This window comes from Cavia porcellus, unplaced genomic scaffold (assembly GCF_034190915.1).
Source record: "Cavia porcellus strain 051 isolate PalLab524CR breed Dunkin Hartley unplaced genomic scaffold, mCavPor4.1 scaffold_23, whole genome shotgun sequence".
NCBI classification, from domain to species: domain Eukaryota; kingdom Metazoa; phylum Chordata; class Mammalia; order Rodentia; family Caviidae; genus Cavia; species Cavia porcellus.
In genome coordinates, this window is record NW_026947506.1 from 37,291,647 (window position 1) to 37,309,570 (window position 17,924).

The following is a 17,924-nucleotide window of genomic DNA, read 5'->3' on the forward strand; positions in this document are numbered from 1 at the left end:
GTATGAGCACACTGACGTAGTTCTAACACTGCAGCTTTAGATAGTCACACTCCTGAGTTTTCTCTCTTCTGTAAAATGGGGATAATGACATCTATAATTTCTGTGATGGTGTAAACACCAAATGAAGTAGTTTTTGTAATGTTGCTATGAAAATTATGACATAAAAGAGCATTTTAGAGTGTAATGAATTTGCAATAGAACTGACTATCTGCCGGCCTGAAAATTTGTAGAAGAGAGCTATAGAGATGGGATGTGGTACTACTTAGTGGATTTTTCTTACTTCCTGCTTGTCTGCTTTTGTTTAAAAAGGAAGTTTGAAAAGTGTCTCAAATGCTACTAGGATTGTGGTCCCTTCTGAGCAGTGTTTGTCATCCCCATTTTACTTCATTGAGAGTGATATATACAATATCTCTTGCATATCTCTTGCATAAGATGCAGGCTGGCCCATCAGGGGCTCTTCTTCCTTGAGGCAACAGAGAGGTCCTTTAAATAGCCCACACACAATTCTGGCCTCTGAGAATGTGAGGTTGTGTTAGCCTTCAGGAGCCCACCCCTGAACTGTCAGAGCACTAAAAACTATAGAACTTGATATTTCGTACACTTTTCACATGATTCAGTAGGGCAACTTGTCAGCTCTATTTTTTGGCCTGGTTGACAGATACTTGGCACTACTACCAATCATTTATGTACACTGATATTAGTTTACAGGATAAAATGTGTAAGTATTTTTTAAGAACTTGTTTTTAGCTAGTTTTTGAAAGCAAAAAAAAGTCTGCTTAATCAGACTTAGTATGTTAAAAGTCCCTGTGATGCCATGGCCAAGTGGGGTAGTCCTAATTCTTGCATGGCCACAGGTATAATCAACAATCCCTGTCTCAGAAAGGGAAACTAGCATAGGTGACCCATAAGATCACTTCCAACACTTACCAGTGTGCCTGAAAACACACAGCATAATCACAACAGGCATACACGATCGCAGCATGCATACATACCCCTTCCTCTTTGCAGTGACAGATGAGTGAAAGCCCAGGGACAGTTAATTTTTTTCAGAAAAAATAGTTTTCTCCAAGACTGGTAAGTTGTAGCTTTTCTATGTTAACTCTTTGCTTTGGTGGCCAGCCTTGTAAATATAGCTAGACTGTAATAGGGTCTGTAGTGGTGTTTCTCTCTTGTGCTTGAAAAACTTACTGGGCTATTTATGATTTCTGATTTTCTTTATTAGGAAATGAAAATTTGTTCGGCAATCATAAACCTTTTTCATCTGATCCCAGCTGCACCTCAAACTTTGGTCAAGCCTTTGTTGGAGGTTGTAATGAAAACAGAGCGAGCCATGTTGATTGAGGTAAGAATCACACTGAAGGTTAATTCTCATTCTTGTTATTTGTAATGTTTTACTTTGTTATAAGTGGAGTAATCTAACAGCATAATGATGCAGAAATTAATGCTTGTGCTTTTAAGAGCAGTCTTTCAGAGTGGAAAATGCATGTTCTTACTTATGCGATGATTGAACCTGAGAAGGGGTGGTGTGGGATGTAGTTTTCCCTTTGTTTTCTAGGCAGGTAGTCCCTTCAGAGAGCCTCTGATCAAGTTCCTGACTCGACACCCCTCGCAGACAGTGGAGCTGTTCATGATGGAAGCAACGCTCAATGATCCCCAGTGGAGCCGGATGTTCATGGTAGGTGCTAGAGCAGTTCTGTGTCAGCTAGTGTGATCCACAGTGTTTAATCCCATTTCACTTCTCAGTGTGTTCTGCCTTGCATCTCAGAGACATTCAAATATTGGAAATAACATTGGTATTGGTTGTATGTTTGAAAAGCTTAGGCCCCAGAATAACTCTTCCATAAGACTTTTTCCCCCTTTAATCTGCCTATAGAAATTGCACAAGAATCTTAGAATTCATATTCTTTCACCTTTTGAGTTTGATTAGCCAAAAACAGGTTTCCTGTTTGCTTTCAGAGTTTTCTAAAACACAGAGATGCCAGGCCTTTGCGGGACGTGCTGGCAGCCAATCCCAACAGATTCATTACACTGCTGCTGCCAGGTGGCCCACAAACTGCTGTGCGTCCTGGCTCACCCAGCACCAGCACCATGCGACTGGACCTCCAATTCCAGGCCATCAAGGTAGTTTCCCTTCTTAGCTCCTGATGTCCCCACTGTGGGATTGAACAGCAGTTCTGATTATTTTTTCTTTGGCAGATTATAAGCATCATAGTTAAGAATGATGACTCCTGGCTGGCTAATCAGCATTCTCTGGTGAGCCAGCTGAGACGTGTGTGGGTCAGTGAGACCTTTCAAGAAAGACACCGCAAAGAGAACATGGCTGCTACCAATTGGAAAGAGCCCAAGCTATTGGCCTTTTGTCTGCTGAGCTACTGCAAGTAGGTGCAGTGGGGAGCTTTGTGTCCGCCACGTAGTTGATTCTATCCAATAAACTAAGCTGAGGGTTTCTTCTTTATAATTTGTACAAGGCTACAAGGTTGTGGCTCGTAGAAGACTTACAGTCAGGTTTGCTGTAAGCAGTGGATCCACTATTGAATTGCTTTAAAAGATAAGTCAGGGATAATGCATAGTTACAGAATTTACCTTAACCTCTTCTCTTGTTCTGATCCTTTAGGAGGAATTACGGAGATATAGAATTGCTGTTTCAACTGCTTCGAGCCTTCACTGGTCGTTTTCTCTGCAATATGACTTTCTTAAAGGAGTATATGGAGGAAGAGATTCCCAAAAACTATAGCATTGCTCAAAAACGTGCCCTGTTTTTTCGTTTTGTAGACTTCAATGACCCTAATTTTGGAGACGAACTGAAAGCAAAGGTGAGCTCCACAGTTTTGCAGCAGTTCTTGGGCTGATTGCTGGGAAATCTGTCATATTTTTCTGTTCTTCCTTGTCTGTTGGTGCTTCAATAGCAGACTGGATGGACTGTGGATGAGAAAATGACATTACTAAGGAATGCATGGCAAATCCTATGGTGAATCAGTGTTGTTAATTTCTTAGTTTTCAGAAAAAGCTTTACTTTGAGAAGAGTAAGCCAGACTGTTTTAGGTCTCTCTTCCTTACATTTTTAAATCCACTCTAGCAGTTACCCTTTGACATAAAGTCAAGATGAATATTGTTGCCTTGGTCAAGCTCTGACTTGATGGTGTGTTAATGGTCCAGAGCATTGTCCTTTCTGCCTTACTGAAGAGAGAAAGAGCCTGACTGTGTTTTCCTTCTTCATTTTAATTTTTTTATAGGTTCTGCAGCATATCTTGAATCCTGCTTTCTTGTACAGCTTTGAGAAGGGAGAAGGAGAGCAGCTCTTGGGACCTCCCAATCCAGAAGGAGATAACCCAGAGAGCATCACCAGTGTGTTTATAACCAAGGTGGTATCCTTGCCTCAGTGTGACTAGAACTAGTGATGAGTGAATGTGTGTGGATGTGCTAGAGGTTCATGGAAATAGGTTTCCCCCCAAGGCTTTATTTGATGGAGTACATCCATTAGTCAATAGCAGAGCATCTCATTATAATTATTAGTAATTTGTTGAAGGCCATCATTTGGGAATGAGCTAACATTTCTCTTCAGTAGATTTCAGACAGTAATAGACATGTCTTGTTGAAAAATTCAGGCATTGATGATTTTGTGAAAACCTCTACTAACAGGTTTTGATGTTCAGTTTCACCTTTAGCTTTTTAAGTCTTAAACCAATGAGAATATTCAGCTGTCAGTTACTGCTATGATCTTTGATCATCAAGTTAATGGAGCAGTGTTGTGGCAGTGATGATGTCTGAATTTAATTTAGGTTTTTAGTAACTTACCTATATTTCTCTAAGGCTTGTTTTATTAAATTTAAGAGTTAAACGCTGTGTTTACTTTAAGGCTATTGCTTGCTTTTAAATTTTTAGTTTTTAATTTGTTTTAATTTTAATGCATGTTTGCAGTACATAATGATTGCATTCCTCATGGGGCATTGGTAATGTAATAAAACGTCTTAATTATTTTTTCATCTTCTTCCTCTTCCCTGCCTTTACCTTTCCTACATCTCTTGTTAGCCTTCCCTTTTGCAAAAGATTTATACTGGGGGCTGGGGATTTAGTTCAGCGGCATAAGCGCTTGCCTTACAAGTAGGCAGTCGTGAGTTCGATCCCCGGTACCGATAAAAAGGAAAAAGACAAAAAAAAAAAAAAAAAAAAAAAAAAAAAAGATTTATCTTTGTTTCCTATTGTTGATGTTTTATTTTGCTTTTCATTTATATTTTAAATTTCTCATAAAGGAGAAACCATTCAAAATTTAAACTTAAGTATTGATTTTACTTAGTATGGTAGTCTCATGGCACATACATTTTCCTATAAAAGACTCAAATATACTCTTTTTATGGTAGACTACTCCATCATTGTGTGTAAAATTTTTTTAGTCCATTCATATGATGATGAACATATAGCTACTTCCAAGATATAGCTGCCATGTTATGAATTGTGCTGCTGTAATCCAAACGTGGTTATTCATTATCATTATAATAGGATGTCTCTTAACTCTTGGTAAGATATGTAGAGGGGGAATAACAGTTGAATGGAATCTATAGTTTTAGTTTTTGCGGACTCTCCGTACTGATTTCCATAGTGATTGTACCACATTCCCAATAATAATGTAAAAGGTTTTCTTTTTTCACTGGCAGCCTTGCCAGCATTTTTAGTGTTTAGTTCTTGGCGATAGCCATTTTTTTCTGGTGTAAGGTGGGGTTTCAGTGTTGTTTTAATCTGGATTTCTCTAATGGCCAGAGATGCTGGAACATATATTCATTCATGTATTAATTGGTCATCTTGTACTTTTTAATCTGAGAATCGTCTATTTCAGTTTCTCATTTTTTGGTTCTTATTTTGAAGGTTCTAATGTTTTTCAGTTCTTTATATATTCTAGATATTAGTCCTCTGTCTGAGGAATGCTGGCAGAAACATTTTCCTCTTCTGTACGTTGTCTTTTTCACTCTTCTAATGGTTTTCTTTGTTACGCAGTTTTTAATTTTGTTGATTCTTGGTATTTTTTTTGTTTTTATGTAATTGGGGTTCTGTTCAGAAAGTCTTTTGTCTATGCCTCTGTCTTCAAGAGTTTTAACTTCCAGACTGAAGATTTACCTTCCAGTTTTCATTTTAACATTTAGATCTTTGATCTGGTTTGACTTTAGTTTAGTACATGGTAAGATACATCTTCTGCATGTGAATAGTCGCTTTTCCCAGCACCATTTATTAAGGAGGCTCTTTCCTCCAGTGTATGTTTTTGGCTCCTTTGTCAAAGATCAGTTAGCTGAATGTGCTTGGGATTCTTGGGTTTTTTTTGGTACCGTGGATCAAACTAACAACCTCTCACGCTTGCTAGGCAGGCGCTTAGGCCACTGAGCTAAATCCCAGCCCCACTTGGGATTATTTCTGCCTTTTCTGTTCTGTTTCTTGATCCTTATGTCTACTTTTGTGCCAGTACCGTGCTTTTTTTTTTTTAAATCACTGTATCTTTGTAATATAACTTGAAATCCAGGGTTGTGATGCCTTTTACTTTGTTCTTGTTCCTTAGTATTGCTGTACTATTCTGGATCTCTTCTGATTGCATACGAATTTTAGGATTGTTTTCTCTGAGTTCTGTGAGGAGGGCTGTTGGTATTTTGATTGGGATTGTTTTAAATGTTTGATTATATTGGTGCTGCCTGTCCAGGAATAGGGGATATCTTTCCATTTTCTGATGTTCTCTTTGATCTCTTTTTCCACAATACTGTATATAAAAGTCATTATAGAAGGCTTTCACTTCCTTTGTTAGGTTAATTCCTAAGTATTTACTTTTATTAATGCTCTTCTGAACTATATTATATACCTAGTTCATTATTGATGTACAGGAATGCTTTCGATATCTTTATGTTGATGTTATATCCTGCTATGCTGCTGAATTTGTTTTTGTTTTTTGGTACTGGGGATCGAACTCACAACTGCGTGCTTACAAGGCAGGCGCCTATGCCACTGAGCTAAATCCCCGGCCTTGAATTTGGTTATTAATTCCACATGTCTTTTGTTGGAACTTTTTGGGTCTTCTATGTAGGGGATAGTATCATCTGCAAATAATGATAATGTGACTTCTTTCTCTGTACGTATCTGTTTTATTTGTTTCTCTTGCCTCATTACTCTGGGCAATGTTTTCAGTACTTGAACGTTTTCAGTACTTAAAAGTACTGAAAACATTGCCCAGAGTAATGAGGCAAGAGAAACAAATAAAAGAAATATGTACAGAGAAAGAAGTGGGCATCTTTGTCTTGTTTCTGATTTTAGAAACCTTTTAAGATCTTTCGGTTATAATATGATTTGGGGAGTAGGTTTGTCATAAATAGCTTATACTAGATTAAAAGAAGGTCTTTCTGTACTTTTTTTCCCCCCAGAGCTTTTTTCATGAAACAATGTTGGGTTTTGTCAGATGCCTTTTTCTGCATTTATTGAGATGATCATGTGATTTTTGTCTGTTTATGGGATATATTACATTTATTGGTTTGCACATGTTGAATCACCCTTACATTCTTGCGTTCTTGCATGGAATGAAGTCTGTTTGATCAAGATATATGCTCTTTTTAATGATGCGTTGCATTCTGTTATGTTATTAAGGTTTTTTGTATCAGTGTTCTTTAAAGAGATTGGCCTAGTTTTCTTTTTGAGTTGGATGCTTGTCTGGTTTTGGAATAAGAATAATGCTAGCTTCTAAGAATGACTGGAAGTACTCTTCCCCCTTTAATTTTATTAAACAGTTTGAGGAGTATTGGCATTAGATTTTATCTGAATTTCTTTACAATTTAGCAGTGAATTCAGTGGGACCTGGGCCTTTCTAGGTAAGTGTTTTATTACTGTTCAGATTTCATTGCTTGTTATAGATTGTTCAGAGTTTTTATATCTCGTTCGTTTAGTGTTTGTAATTCATATGTATTTAGGAATGTGTTCAATTCTTCTAAATTTTCCAATTTATTGGAATACAAGTTTTTGGAAGTACTTTCTGGTAATCTGGATTTAGGCAGTATCTGTTTTAATTTCATCTAAATGCATTGATAAGGTTTTTTGGTTTCCTTTATTTTGTTGTTAGATTGGCTAAAGGTTTGTCTTATTTTGCTTATTCTTTCAAAGAACCAGCCCTACAACTCAGATTTTTTTGGCTAAATTTCATTCATTTTGTTTTTGATCTTTATAATTTCCTTCCTTGTACTTGCTTTGAAGTTGGATTCTTTTTTTCTAGGACTGTTAAATGTCCATCATTAGATTATTTGGGCCTACTCTATTTTTCTGATGTGAGCATTCCCAGTTGTGAACTTGGATCTTAGGACAGCTTTCGTTGTGTCTCGTAAGTTCTGGTATTTTGTGCTGTCATTATTGTTTGATTTTGGGAACTAATTTCTTCCTTGATGTGTTCTGTGCTCCATTGATTATCGAAGAAGTATATGTTTAATTTCCATATGTTTGATAATTTCTGTGCTTTCTTTTCCTATTGATTTCTAGTTTCATTGTGCTTTATTCTGATAACATGCATAGGATAATTTTGATTCTTCTGCATTTAAGTGTAGCTTATTGGCTGTTATTTGGTCTATTTTGGAGAAAGTTTCATGTGCTGCTGAGAAGGAAGGGTATTCTGTTGTTGAGTACTTTGATACCTATGAAGTTCATTTTTTGAAGTATTTAAGTCTGATATTTCTTTATTGATTTTTTTTTTTTGTCTAGTTGATCTGTTTGTTACAGTGTGATACTGAAGACCAGTAGTATTTGTTCTATGAAGTTGGTTATGCTGGTGTTCAATACTTATATAATCTATAATGGTTATCCCTTTCTGTTTAATTGTTCACTTAACTAATTTATAGTGATCTTCTGAAACTTTCTGGTGAGTTCTGCATAAAATTCACTTTATCTAAAAATAGGACCGCTATTTTTGCTTTTTTTTATATTTCTGTTGCAAGGAATATTGTTTTCCTCACATTACTCTTTTCTGCTGCCCATCCTTTCAAGAGAAGATTTAGTCTTGCAGATTTTTATTTGGTACATGGACTTGTAATTCTTTGCTAAACTGATCAAGAATGTTGAAGGTCATTTTATGTAGCTCAACTAGCTTTTTTTATTGGTATCTTCTGTAAAATTGCTGATTTAATTAGGTTCATTGTCTCTTTAATTTTATCTTCTTTGAACTTGCTGAGCACCTTACTGATTTATTTTATCTCCTCTGTTACTCTTTCTGATCAGTGGGCTGTGTAGTTTTTTATTTTCTCCCCCTCAGGTACCCCATGATGGTCAGATTTGAAGAAGTTGGGAGTTTATGGAGTTAATCTTGATTTCTTATGCTTTTGTTGTTTTGTTTTATGCTGAGGATTGTGGGTTGATTATAGTGGATAATTTTTGCGAATATGGAAACCTCTTAAGTATCTGCTTTTTAGTGAGGCATTCTGGGCTTGGCTTAACTACAAGTCTTTGACTCCATCCCAGTGTCCAACCCCTTCTATTTGGGAGGGGAGATAGCAGTGTATTTGGCCCAGGGCCCAGTTCTTTGGGAGTGGGTGGCAGTATTGTTAATGATACAAAGGCAATTTAGATACTGGAATACAGAGAAAAGCCAGTTAATATCAACAAGTATGCTACTTTGGCATTAGCAATAAAATCAGCAAAAATAGTAAATGTGAAAGAGAAATGATATTGGCATACCTTAAAAGCCAATAGGGTACCACTCTTAACCATGGGAAATACATCTGTGATCATAGTGTAAATACTAAAACAAACAAAACATTCATGAACAGTAAATATCTAGTAAGTTCAAGTATAACTTTACTAACCATACAAAAGCATTCAATAATAATAGCATAGTTAATTGTCTAAAGACTCATAAAGTTTAATGATTATATTAACAAAGGTGATAAGCAACAGAATAATAACAAAATAAAGTTCAGAAAATTAATTCATGGAAAATGAGAACAAACTGAGATAAAGGAGCCTGTTGAGTAAAAAGAATTAAAGATACTAGATAAAACTAATAAAAGAATGAACAAGAAAAATAATAGTAATAAACAACAATAAAAAAAGGAAAATAGTTAAAAGGAATAATAGCAACTGATAAAGAAAAAAGAATGATTCCAAAACAAAGTCAACTTTAGTTTGGAATGAATGGTTTATTTTTGATCTGCAGTCTTGGAATTCAGAAGTCATGATTTTCTCTGCCTAACTTGATTACAGACTGTAAGTTTGTGAGGTATCCCTCTTCCTTCAGAGGGCTCTCTGTCTGTAGACGGCAGACCATGGTAATGGTCTAAGTTAAGGAGTATCTTTGATCACTTTGATCTCTGTTAGATGTAGGTAGCAGGGCAGACTGCTTCCGTGTTCCGTTAATGCCAGCACCTTCCGTAAGGTCACATTCACCAGCTGTGGTTTCTCATGCCAGATGGTGGGATCCTGGTCTTCTTGGCCTGAGCTTACACTTTTTTGTTTGACCTGTACCCTCTCTGTGGCTGTGGGAGGAAAACACTGGAAACCTTGAAACAGAGTTGCTCTGTGGCTTAGTTTAAAACAATAAGCCCCCTTTCCTAAATGGTGTCTAATTATGGCTGGCTCTGCAATATAGCAGATGTTTCACTGGGTTTCTTCTCCAACTCTAGCCTGCTCAGATGAACCAGGTTTGAAGTAAAGTCACTGTTTTTGTAGTTTACAATAGCTGTGGGCTTTTCTTGGGGCTAGATCTTCTGGCCAGGTCAGTAATAATCCCTGGGTCTGCTGGCCTTCCAGGCTCACCTTCTCTCTCTAGGCATTGGCCTTATCCATGATCAGATTGATCAGTTGGTTGGCACCTTTGCTGCCCTGTGTAGAGGAGAAAATAACACAGAGCCAATCTGGAGTTGATGGGTAGCTGTAGCCAGGGTGCCAGATCCACAGGTGTGGAGTTGGTCAGGGACCAATACATAGGACTGTCAAGGCCGCAGTTCTGCCTGGTCCCTATTAGATTTGTGTAAGTTGTTTGTTGGACAGTTGAGTGTATGGCATTCTCCATCTGCCATGTGGATTAATGGTTTTTAGAGGTGAGCACTACATATGTATTAATGGCTACTTCCTGCAGTTTTGACATTACTTCCTGTTCCTGAGCTGAGCCCAAAGTTTTATTTTTAATCCATGTCACGACATTTGTGTTACCAAGTGAGTAGATGGTAGGTTGGACAGAGCCCTTCCTCTTGTACTACCTCCTCCGACGGTGTTTTCTGGGTCAGATGGTGTAATTTGGAAGCAGTGAAGAATTGGAGTTTTAAGTGTTCTTTTTTTTTTTTTTGTCTTTTTCATTTTTATCGGTACCAAGGCTTGAACTCACGACCGCCTGCTTTGCAAGGCAGGTACTTATGCTGCTGAGCTAAATCCCCAGCCCCATTTTAAGTGTTCTTATAAGGAGGAAACAATGTGGGAGGAGGAAATGCTGCCAGGAAGCAGCAGATCTGGGGAAGTGAAGAGCTGTGGAGGCCAGATAGTCACAGCAGAAGACTCCAGTCTCTTTGCACAACAGGACAGATCAGAAAATGGTTAGGATATATAGTTGAATTGAATGGGTCAATAATACGCTTGATTTAATGGAGACTATAGTGTGTTCCTCAAAAGAATGTACATTTTCTCATTTATCCATGAAACACATTTGAAAACTCTGACCAAATACTTGTTCATGTGGAAACCATAACAAGTTTTTGAAAAAAGATTATTTTGGAATCACATTTTCTGATCACGATGCAGAAGACAAAAAATATCCAAAAGTTGACAAGGAAACGATTCTCAACTACTTGGAAATGAAGAATTTAGTCTTAAATCACTTTGTATCAAAGACAGAGTCTTTCTTTTCTTCCGCAAGGTCCTTTGCCCAATGCATTCTGACTTCAGCATCGAAATGAGTTTATACACAGTAGGAGAACTGATGTGGCATACACATACAGTGTGTGTGTGTGTGTGTGTGTGTATGTGTGTGTGTGTGTGTAAAGTTTAAACTTGTCATATGACTCTTAGTAACACAACTTAAAATTGGAAATGAGAGCCCTCCAATGCATCTCCTGAACAGGTCCTAGACCCTGAGAAGCAGGCAGACATGCTGGACTCCCTGCGGATCTATCTTCTGCAGTATGCCACGCTGCTGGTAGAGCACGCCCCTCACCACATCCATGACAACAACAAGAACCGCAACAGCAAGCTGCGCCGCCTGATGACCTTTGCGTGGCCCTGCCTGCTGTCCAAGGCCTGCGTGGACCCAGCATGCAAATATAGCGGACACTTACTTTTGGCACACATTATTGCCAAATTTGCAATACATAAGAAAATTGTCCTGCAGGTACTTTGCAGGGCTCTCTTTCACCCTGCCCCTACGTTCAGATCTTGTGTCGTATGTGCACCCCTTTTGCTTGAATAACTGCTTTTCCCTTTTTCTTGTCATATCCTATTACTATTAAAAGAAAAACAAGCTTACCTGCCATCTTACAGACAATATGAACAAACAAATACTTTTTGGTTTCACTTACAAAATAATTAGTCACAATCATAGAGAAAATTGAAGCGCTGGAGAGGGATAATAGGGACTTAGTGCTTAATGATTACAGAGTTTCAGATTGGCAAAGTTAGAACATTGTGGATACAGATGGTGATGGGAGTTGCACACCAAATCAGGATGCTTATAGTTGGATTGTGTACACAAGAATGGTTAAGATAGAAATTTTAGGTTGAGTGTATTTCAGTATAATAAAAGAACAATTCAGGAGGAAAAGACTATGAATGCACTCACAATGATTCTTTTTATCTCCTTCCTCCTTGGTTATTGCACTGCTCTCTGGTTCCTTGGTAGCCTTACATTTAAAATAGTATCTCCCTTAGGCTGATCTACCCATTGAGTTTTGATCTCCAACTCTGATATTCCACTGAAAAAAGATTTTCTTAGGAAAGGGGATTTCAGCTGGCTATGGAGGTGCACTGCTGTAATCTTAGAACTTGGGAGACTGAGGCAGGAGGATTGCTGCGAGTCCAAGGTCGGTTTGGGCTACGTAGTGAGTTCAAGTGTAGTGAGACCTTGTCTCAAAAACAAAAACCAAACAAACAGAAAAATAGAAAGAGCTCTTGCTGTAGTTACCAGACTAGCTCCAAGCTCCTAGGCTTAAAAAGCTGCTCCTGCTTCAGCCTCCCTAGTCCAGTACCTTGGACTACAGGTGTACATCATTACACCTATCTGAAAATTGTCAAGAATTCCAGCCCATGCACTCCTTGTAGCCAAAAACAATAGGTACTTTGAGTTCATGCCTTGTGATTTTTTGATGAACCCCTTCTTTTTGTTGTTGTTTTCTGTTTTTGAGACAGGGCTTCACTGAGCAGTTCAGGCTGGCCTCAGAATTGAAGGAATCCTCCTGCCTCAGCCTCCTAAGTGTTGGGGTCACAGGTGTGCCACAATGCCTGATTGACTCCCTTATCAATGAACCGACCCCTCTATGAAGTTGGGCAGTGGTTGGTTGAGTTTTGTTTTTGTCATGCACAAATTCTCCTGAATGACTTAGTGTCTGGGCAAGAATTAAATATTATTAGGTGTGGTGTCGTATATACCTCAGTACCCTGGAAAACTGAAGCAGGAAGTTTCTTTTTTTTTTTTGGTACAGGGATCAAACTCATGACCCTGTGCTTGCTAGGCAGGCACTTATACTGCTGAGCTAAATCCCCAGCCCAAAACTGGAAGATTTTAAGTTGGAATCTAGCCAAGGGCACTGTCTCAGTTAGACAAGATTCTGTCTTGAGGTGGGGAGTGCGGATGGGTGGTTCAGTGTGAAGGCCTCACCTTCACATTACCTTCACCACCATTACCAAAAAAGAAAGAAAAGCGTGGTAGTGTGCTTGATGTACTTGCTTATTCAGCACTGACTGCTAGCTCTTGTCCTGAGGCTGCTTTTGTGGTGCCCCCTCCTGAATCTTTATGAAGTCAGAAACCACACCTAGAAAGCCAGAAATCACCTGCCACAGGCACTTAAGTTGCGACTCCAGGCTCTGTGACAGACACTGTTTTCTCCCAGTTGTCTTAGCAAGAAACTTCGAGGGTTGTGTCTGATACTTCTGTCCTTCTCCCGTGCCCAGGCATTGGCAAGTCCTGCAGCACCCTTCCTTTCCTCTCCATCCTCAGTATCAAGCTCTTCCTTGTTTTTCTGTGACCTTACTACCTTCACATCTTACTTTAAGTATTAAAATTGCTGCTTATTCCTGCCCTTTTAACTCCATTTCTAATACTGTGACTGGAGGGAATGATTTGTTCGTCTCACTAATTGCCTGCTGCTTAGGCTTTGTGAAAGTGATACACAAGAGACTGGCTCCTGGCACACACTAGGTGCTCAGTAAATACTAGAATAATTGTGTTCATTGAACAAACTTAATGAAAGAGAGCAAGTAAGCTGTTTCTAATAAGAGCTCCAAGGAATTTTTTAAGAATTACAATAACGTCATTCCTTTTTTCTGAGTCAGTGTTTGTATCGTGTTGTTCTTTAAACCCTTTAGCTTCACCATACACATGGATTTCTTTCCTGTTCTAGGTTTTCCATAGTCTCCTCAAGGCTCATGCAATGGAAGCCCGAGCAATTGTCAGGCAAGCCATGGCTATCTTGACTCCTGCCGTGCCTGCCCGCATGGAGGATGGTCACCAAATGCTCACACACTGGACCAGGAAGATTATTGTGGAAGAAGGGCACACGGTCCCGCAGCTGGTGCATATTTTGCATTTGATTGTGCAGCATTTTAAGGTGTGTAGAGTATACTAATGTACTTAGTGTACTAGTGCTTCTGACAGAGAAATCCACTTTGACCTACTGCCCTTTTCTACAGTAATGAAGTGGTGATTTATCTTTCAGTAATGCTGCTGCCAGCTAGCTGGTCATTGATTAATTCATGTATGTGCATATAGCTTTATGAACATAGAAATTGTTATACTGTAGATGCCTCTTTCTGCTTGGTTTCTTGTTTAAACAATAAATTGTTGAAGTACCTGAATACAGATAAGGTGTTCACTTCAGGTGACTGTAGTGTTTGGTCACTTCATTTGAAGAGTTCTCATGTCATAGGCACGTCTTCCCTATAGCTAAATTCCCCATACTGGGATTTATTTCTCTGTAAATGCTTTATGGTAGACTTTGGTTATAGAAAAACAGATTGCATTGAAAGCTCTTTTTTTATATGTAGTCACCTCATTCTCAAATTGGAAATTTGCTTCTTACGTTTTAGACTTTTTTGATGTCAAATCTTGAAGTTTCGTATATGACTAGTCACCTACAGAAAATTCAGATTTTCAGCATACTGTAATTAAAGATGGGACTAACTTGCTGAAATAGACTATCATTTTGATACTAAGCAAGGGCCAGCAGAGTGGTGATAAGCATACACATGTAAGGTAATAGAATTTCCTTGGCAGAGTTTTGATTCTGAATCCTTGAGGAAGAAGTTGGGTCAGATGAGCATGCACATAGATGTATGTATTCCCAGTGTGACCCTAGCCCTGTGCCTACAGGTGTATTACCCCGTGCGGCACCACCTGGTTCAGCATATGGTTAGTGCCATGCAGAGATTGGGCTTCACACCCAGTGTCACCATTGAGCAGAGGCGGCTGGCTGTAGACCTGTCTGAAGTTGTCATCAAGTGGGAATTACAGAGGATCAAGGACCAGCAGGTAGATCTGTCACCCCTCAGTGTTACCTCTACTTGTGTTCCCTGTACTACTACTTGGAAATCAGTAAGTTGAGGGGGGTGTGTGTGTGTTTAAGCCGGATTCCGACATGGACCCAAATTCCAGTGGAGAAGGAGTCAATTCTGTCTCATCATCTATCAAGAGAGGCCTGTCTGTGGATTCTGCCCAGGAAGTGAAGCGCTTCAGGACAGCCACTGGAGCCATCAGTGCAGTAAGAGCACGTGCTTTCCCTACAGCGCTGTGTGTCATGAAATTGTGACATGTACTGTGCTGTGCTCAAGGAGGACGGCTGGGAACAGCCCCAGGCTATTCGAATTACCTAAGGCATTTCCTACATTTTCAACCACATTTTTCTTAGAGTTCTTTTAGTACTGGTCAATTATTTATGGAAAGGCATCCAAAAAAACTCAGAGCTGACTGTGTAGCTTAGTGGTAGAATGTTTACCTAGCATGCTCAAAGCCTTGGATTCCATTATCACTAAAGCAAAGGGTGGAGACTCTTGGCAGTAAGAACATGCACCAATTTTATTTTTTTGAAAGAGGCAGTGCTTTTTTTGTTTGGAGGGCAGGCATGGAGGAGGCCCTGGACATCTTGATCTTTACCCCATGTTGGAGTGGAATCCCTGAGAGCTGTCAGCTCTACTCATCTGGCATCATGGCTTGTCTCACCAGCACTGGCTTGACCACCCACTTTCAACTTCATGTTCCAGCACTCACTGTCCCATCTTCTGAGGTGGTTCTCTTCCACTGAGGCTCCAGGTGGAAACCTAGACCCATCTATACTATCCGTTCTGTTCTCTCCACTCTCGTGGCCAGGAACCTCCAACTCTTCGCCACCTCGCCATGGCCTCTTAAGTCTCTGTCACCTCTCCTGATAAGGAGAATCTGAAACTTACTCCTGGATTCTTGAGGTGCTTCCATTTTCATCCTATTCAAGTATATGGTTTTGGTTTTGGTTTTTTTTTTTTTACAAAAGCAGTCAGGACCACAGACTTTTTTTCAGACTGAGGTCAGAGGAAACTGGTTAGAGTGTCTGTAATTTCTTAGGAATCTTTTTGAGAACTAAGTTTTCCAACAATTCCCTCCCTTTAGCCAAGGCCTTCAGGCCCTGCCGGTACCACTGTTCCCCAGGCATTTCCGTACAGTTCCCTGGCCACCAGGCCTTTCCTCCACTCTGTCATGCTCCATGTTCTCTGCTTGCGTAAGACCTGTCCACCAGCCTTTTCTGCCTGGCTGGCTTTTTCCTCAGTGATCCTATCTTTCATTTGCTAGGACACACTCTCTCTGTTACTCTGTCAAAGAAACCATTGCTTTCTTGTTGCCATTTTGTGTTTCCCACTCACCTGCAAGGGCAGAGGCCATATCTGTCCATGTCCCCCATGCCTATACCACTGTCTCCCTGGGAGGTCCCACACATCTGTCAGCTGGCTGAACTTGTCAGCACCCTGGGTTCAGAAAGCCCTTCCTGCCTTAAAAGACAGGCCTTTGTAGGTGTTCGGGAGGAGCCAATCGCTGCCTGGAGCTGACTCTCTTCTCGCCAAGCCCATCGATAAGCAGCACACAGATACCGTGGTGAACTTTCTCATCCGAGTGGCTTGTCAGGTACTGGACTACTTAGTGACACTGCATAATGTTGTCTCTGACAGATGAGTCAAAAAGAAACAGATCAGGCCTAAGAGCAGTTCTGTTACTTTCCTGCCAGGTCCCACTGATTTTATGGCAGGTCAATATTTCTGAAATTTGCTTCTGTGTGTATTAAAATTGGTGTGATGTAGAAACCAAAGCCAAGGCGGGCAGCATGGTGATGTACGCCTAATCCCAGTATATGGGAGGCTGAGGCAGAAGCTTGCTGTGAGTTTAAGGCCATTCTGGGCCATATATTACAATGAGAGCCTGTCTCAGAATATAAAAAAAAAAAGTAAAATATTTCTTCTTTCACTGATAATAATGTGTCTTAATTAACATTTTAATGTACATAACATATGGTAATTTTAGTTTTCTCAGTATGTTTGTGCTGTATAATAATTGTTTTGAGAAACTGGTACATGTTCATTGCATTTTGATCATTTTCCAATTTTAGTGTATATGTTACACTAAACATATAGTGATCAAGAGAGCACTTGATCATTTTCAATCCTTTTGCTCTCCCTCTTTCTTCTCCCCAAATTTTCTGTTAGTAAATTGGGAATAGTATATAGGTCAGAATGGTGATGAGGTAGATGGTGTGATCTGCACTACATTTATGTAACATGTAACAATCAATTTAAGATCTTTTTAAATCCCAGTTTGATAAATTTAAGTTGATTTATCATTCATGCCTAGACATCTGTTTCCCAAATTGTTCATTTTTATATTTCAAAAAACATTGTAAATAAAATTTTTATTATAACATTCTCTTTTTTTGTGGGGGGGGGCTCATGTTCTCACAGCTATTAAATAAAATCATGTGTCTTGCAGTACTGTTGAGAATTTCAGGAGCTGAGAATTTCCAAGTACTGGAGAGAAGGAAATAACTCCTTGTTATGTCCCTGCCATGTATGGGGCCTATGCTGGGAGCCCCGTGGGAAGAATGTTCAGATGGCTAGAGATCAGTCCATTGTACAAGCAGCAGAGGAGCCAAGGGGACATGTGAGCCAGTAAGGGGAGGTCAGGCTAGGGAAGGTCACCACGAAGTGGAAAGTCTAGATGTGAGGGCACAGGCATGGTCAGGAAGATGTTGCTAGTATTCCTGGAATGACCATAGACATGTGTTGACTGTTATTTGAATGTGTTTGTAGGTTAATGACAACACCAACACTGCAGGGTCCCCTGGGGACGTACTGTCTCGCCGCTGTGTCAATCTCTTGAAGACAGCGTTAAGACCGGATATGTGGTCCAAGTCGGAGCTCAAGCTGCAGTGGTTTGACAAGCTGCTGATGACTGTGGTAGGTGCACATTTCTATTAGGCTGGGATGGGATTGCTGAGGCTGTCACCCGCGATATTTGTGGATCCCTTTTGAGCCTGACTGACAATCCCCACCTACGAGTCAGTGACCTCGTCTATTTTCTCTTCTAGCTGCTTGTAAGGAGGGGCCAGTTTGATGCACTGAATGTAGGGTTGGGTTTTTCTCTTTTGGTATTGGGAATTGAACTCGGGACCTCACACTTGCCAGGCAGGCACTGTGCTGCTGAGCTATATCATATCCCCCAGCTTTTTTTTTTTTTTTTTAATTAAATTTTTCGGTACATTTTAGGT

The 17,924-nt window shown here is 39.7% G+C and overlaps 1 protein-coding gene across 12 annotated transcripts in view; it reads left to right on the forward strand.

Moving 5' to 3' along the window:
* Trrap (transformation/transcription domain associated protein) overlaps window positions 1-17,924 on the forward strand; it is a 116,749-nt gene that overhangs the window by 58,676 nt on the left and 40,149 nt on the right. For 11 of the 12 annotated variants that reach the window (XM_063234157.1, XM_063234162.1, XM_063234161.1 and 8 more), the window contains 12 exons: window positions 1,223-1,342; window positions 1,556-1,675; window positions 1,957-2,121; window positions 2,197-2,378; window positions 2,615-2,813; window positions 3,234-3,362; window positions 11,054-11,320; window positions 13,545-13,751; window positions 14,513-14,671; window positions 14,766-14,900; window positions 16,181-16,291; window positions 17,467-17,613. In XM_063234157.1, the coding sequence (XP_063090227.1) occupies window positions 1,223-1,342; window positions 1,556-1,675; window positions 1,957-2,121; window positions 2,197-2,378; window positions 2,615-2,813; window positions 3,234-3,362; window positions 11,054-11,320; window positions 13,545-13,751; window positions 14,513-14,671; window positions 14,766-14,900; window positions 16,181-16,291; window positions 17,467-17,613 (1,941 nt within the window). The remainder of the gene's footprint in view (window positions 1-1,222; window positions 1,343-1,555; window positions 1,676-1,956; window positions 2,122-2,196; window positions 2,379-2,614; window positions 2,814-3,233; window positions 3,363-11,053; window positions 11,321-13,544; window positions 13,752-14,512; window positions 14,672-14,765; window positions 14,901-16,180; window positions 16,292-17,466; window positions 17,614-17,924) is intronic. The other variant, XM_063234165.1, reaches the window with a different exon arrangement.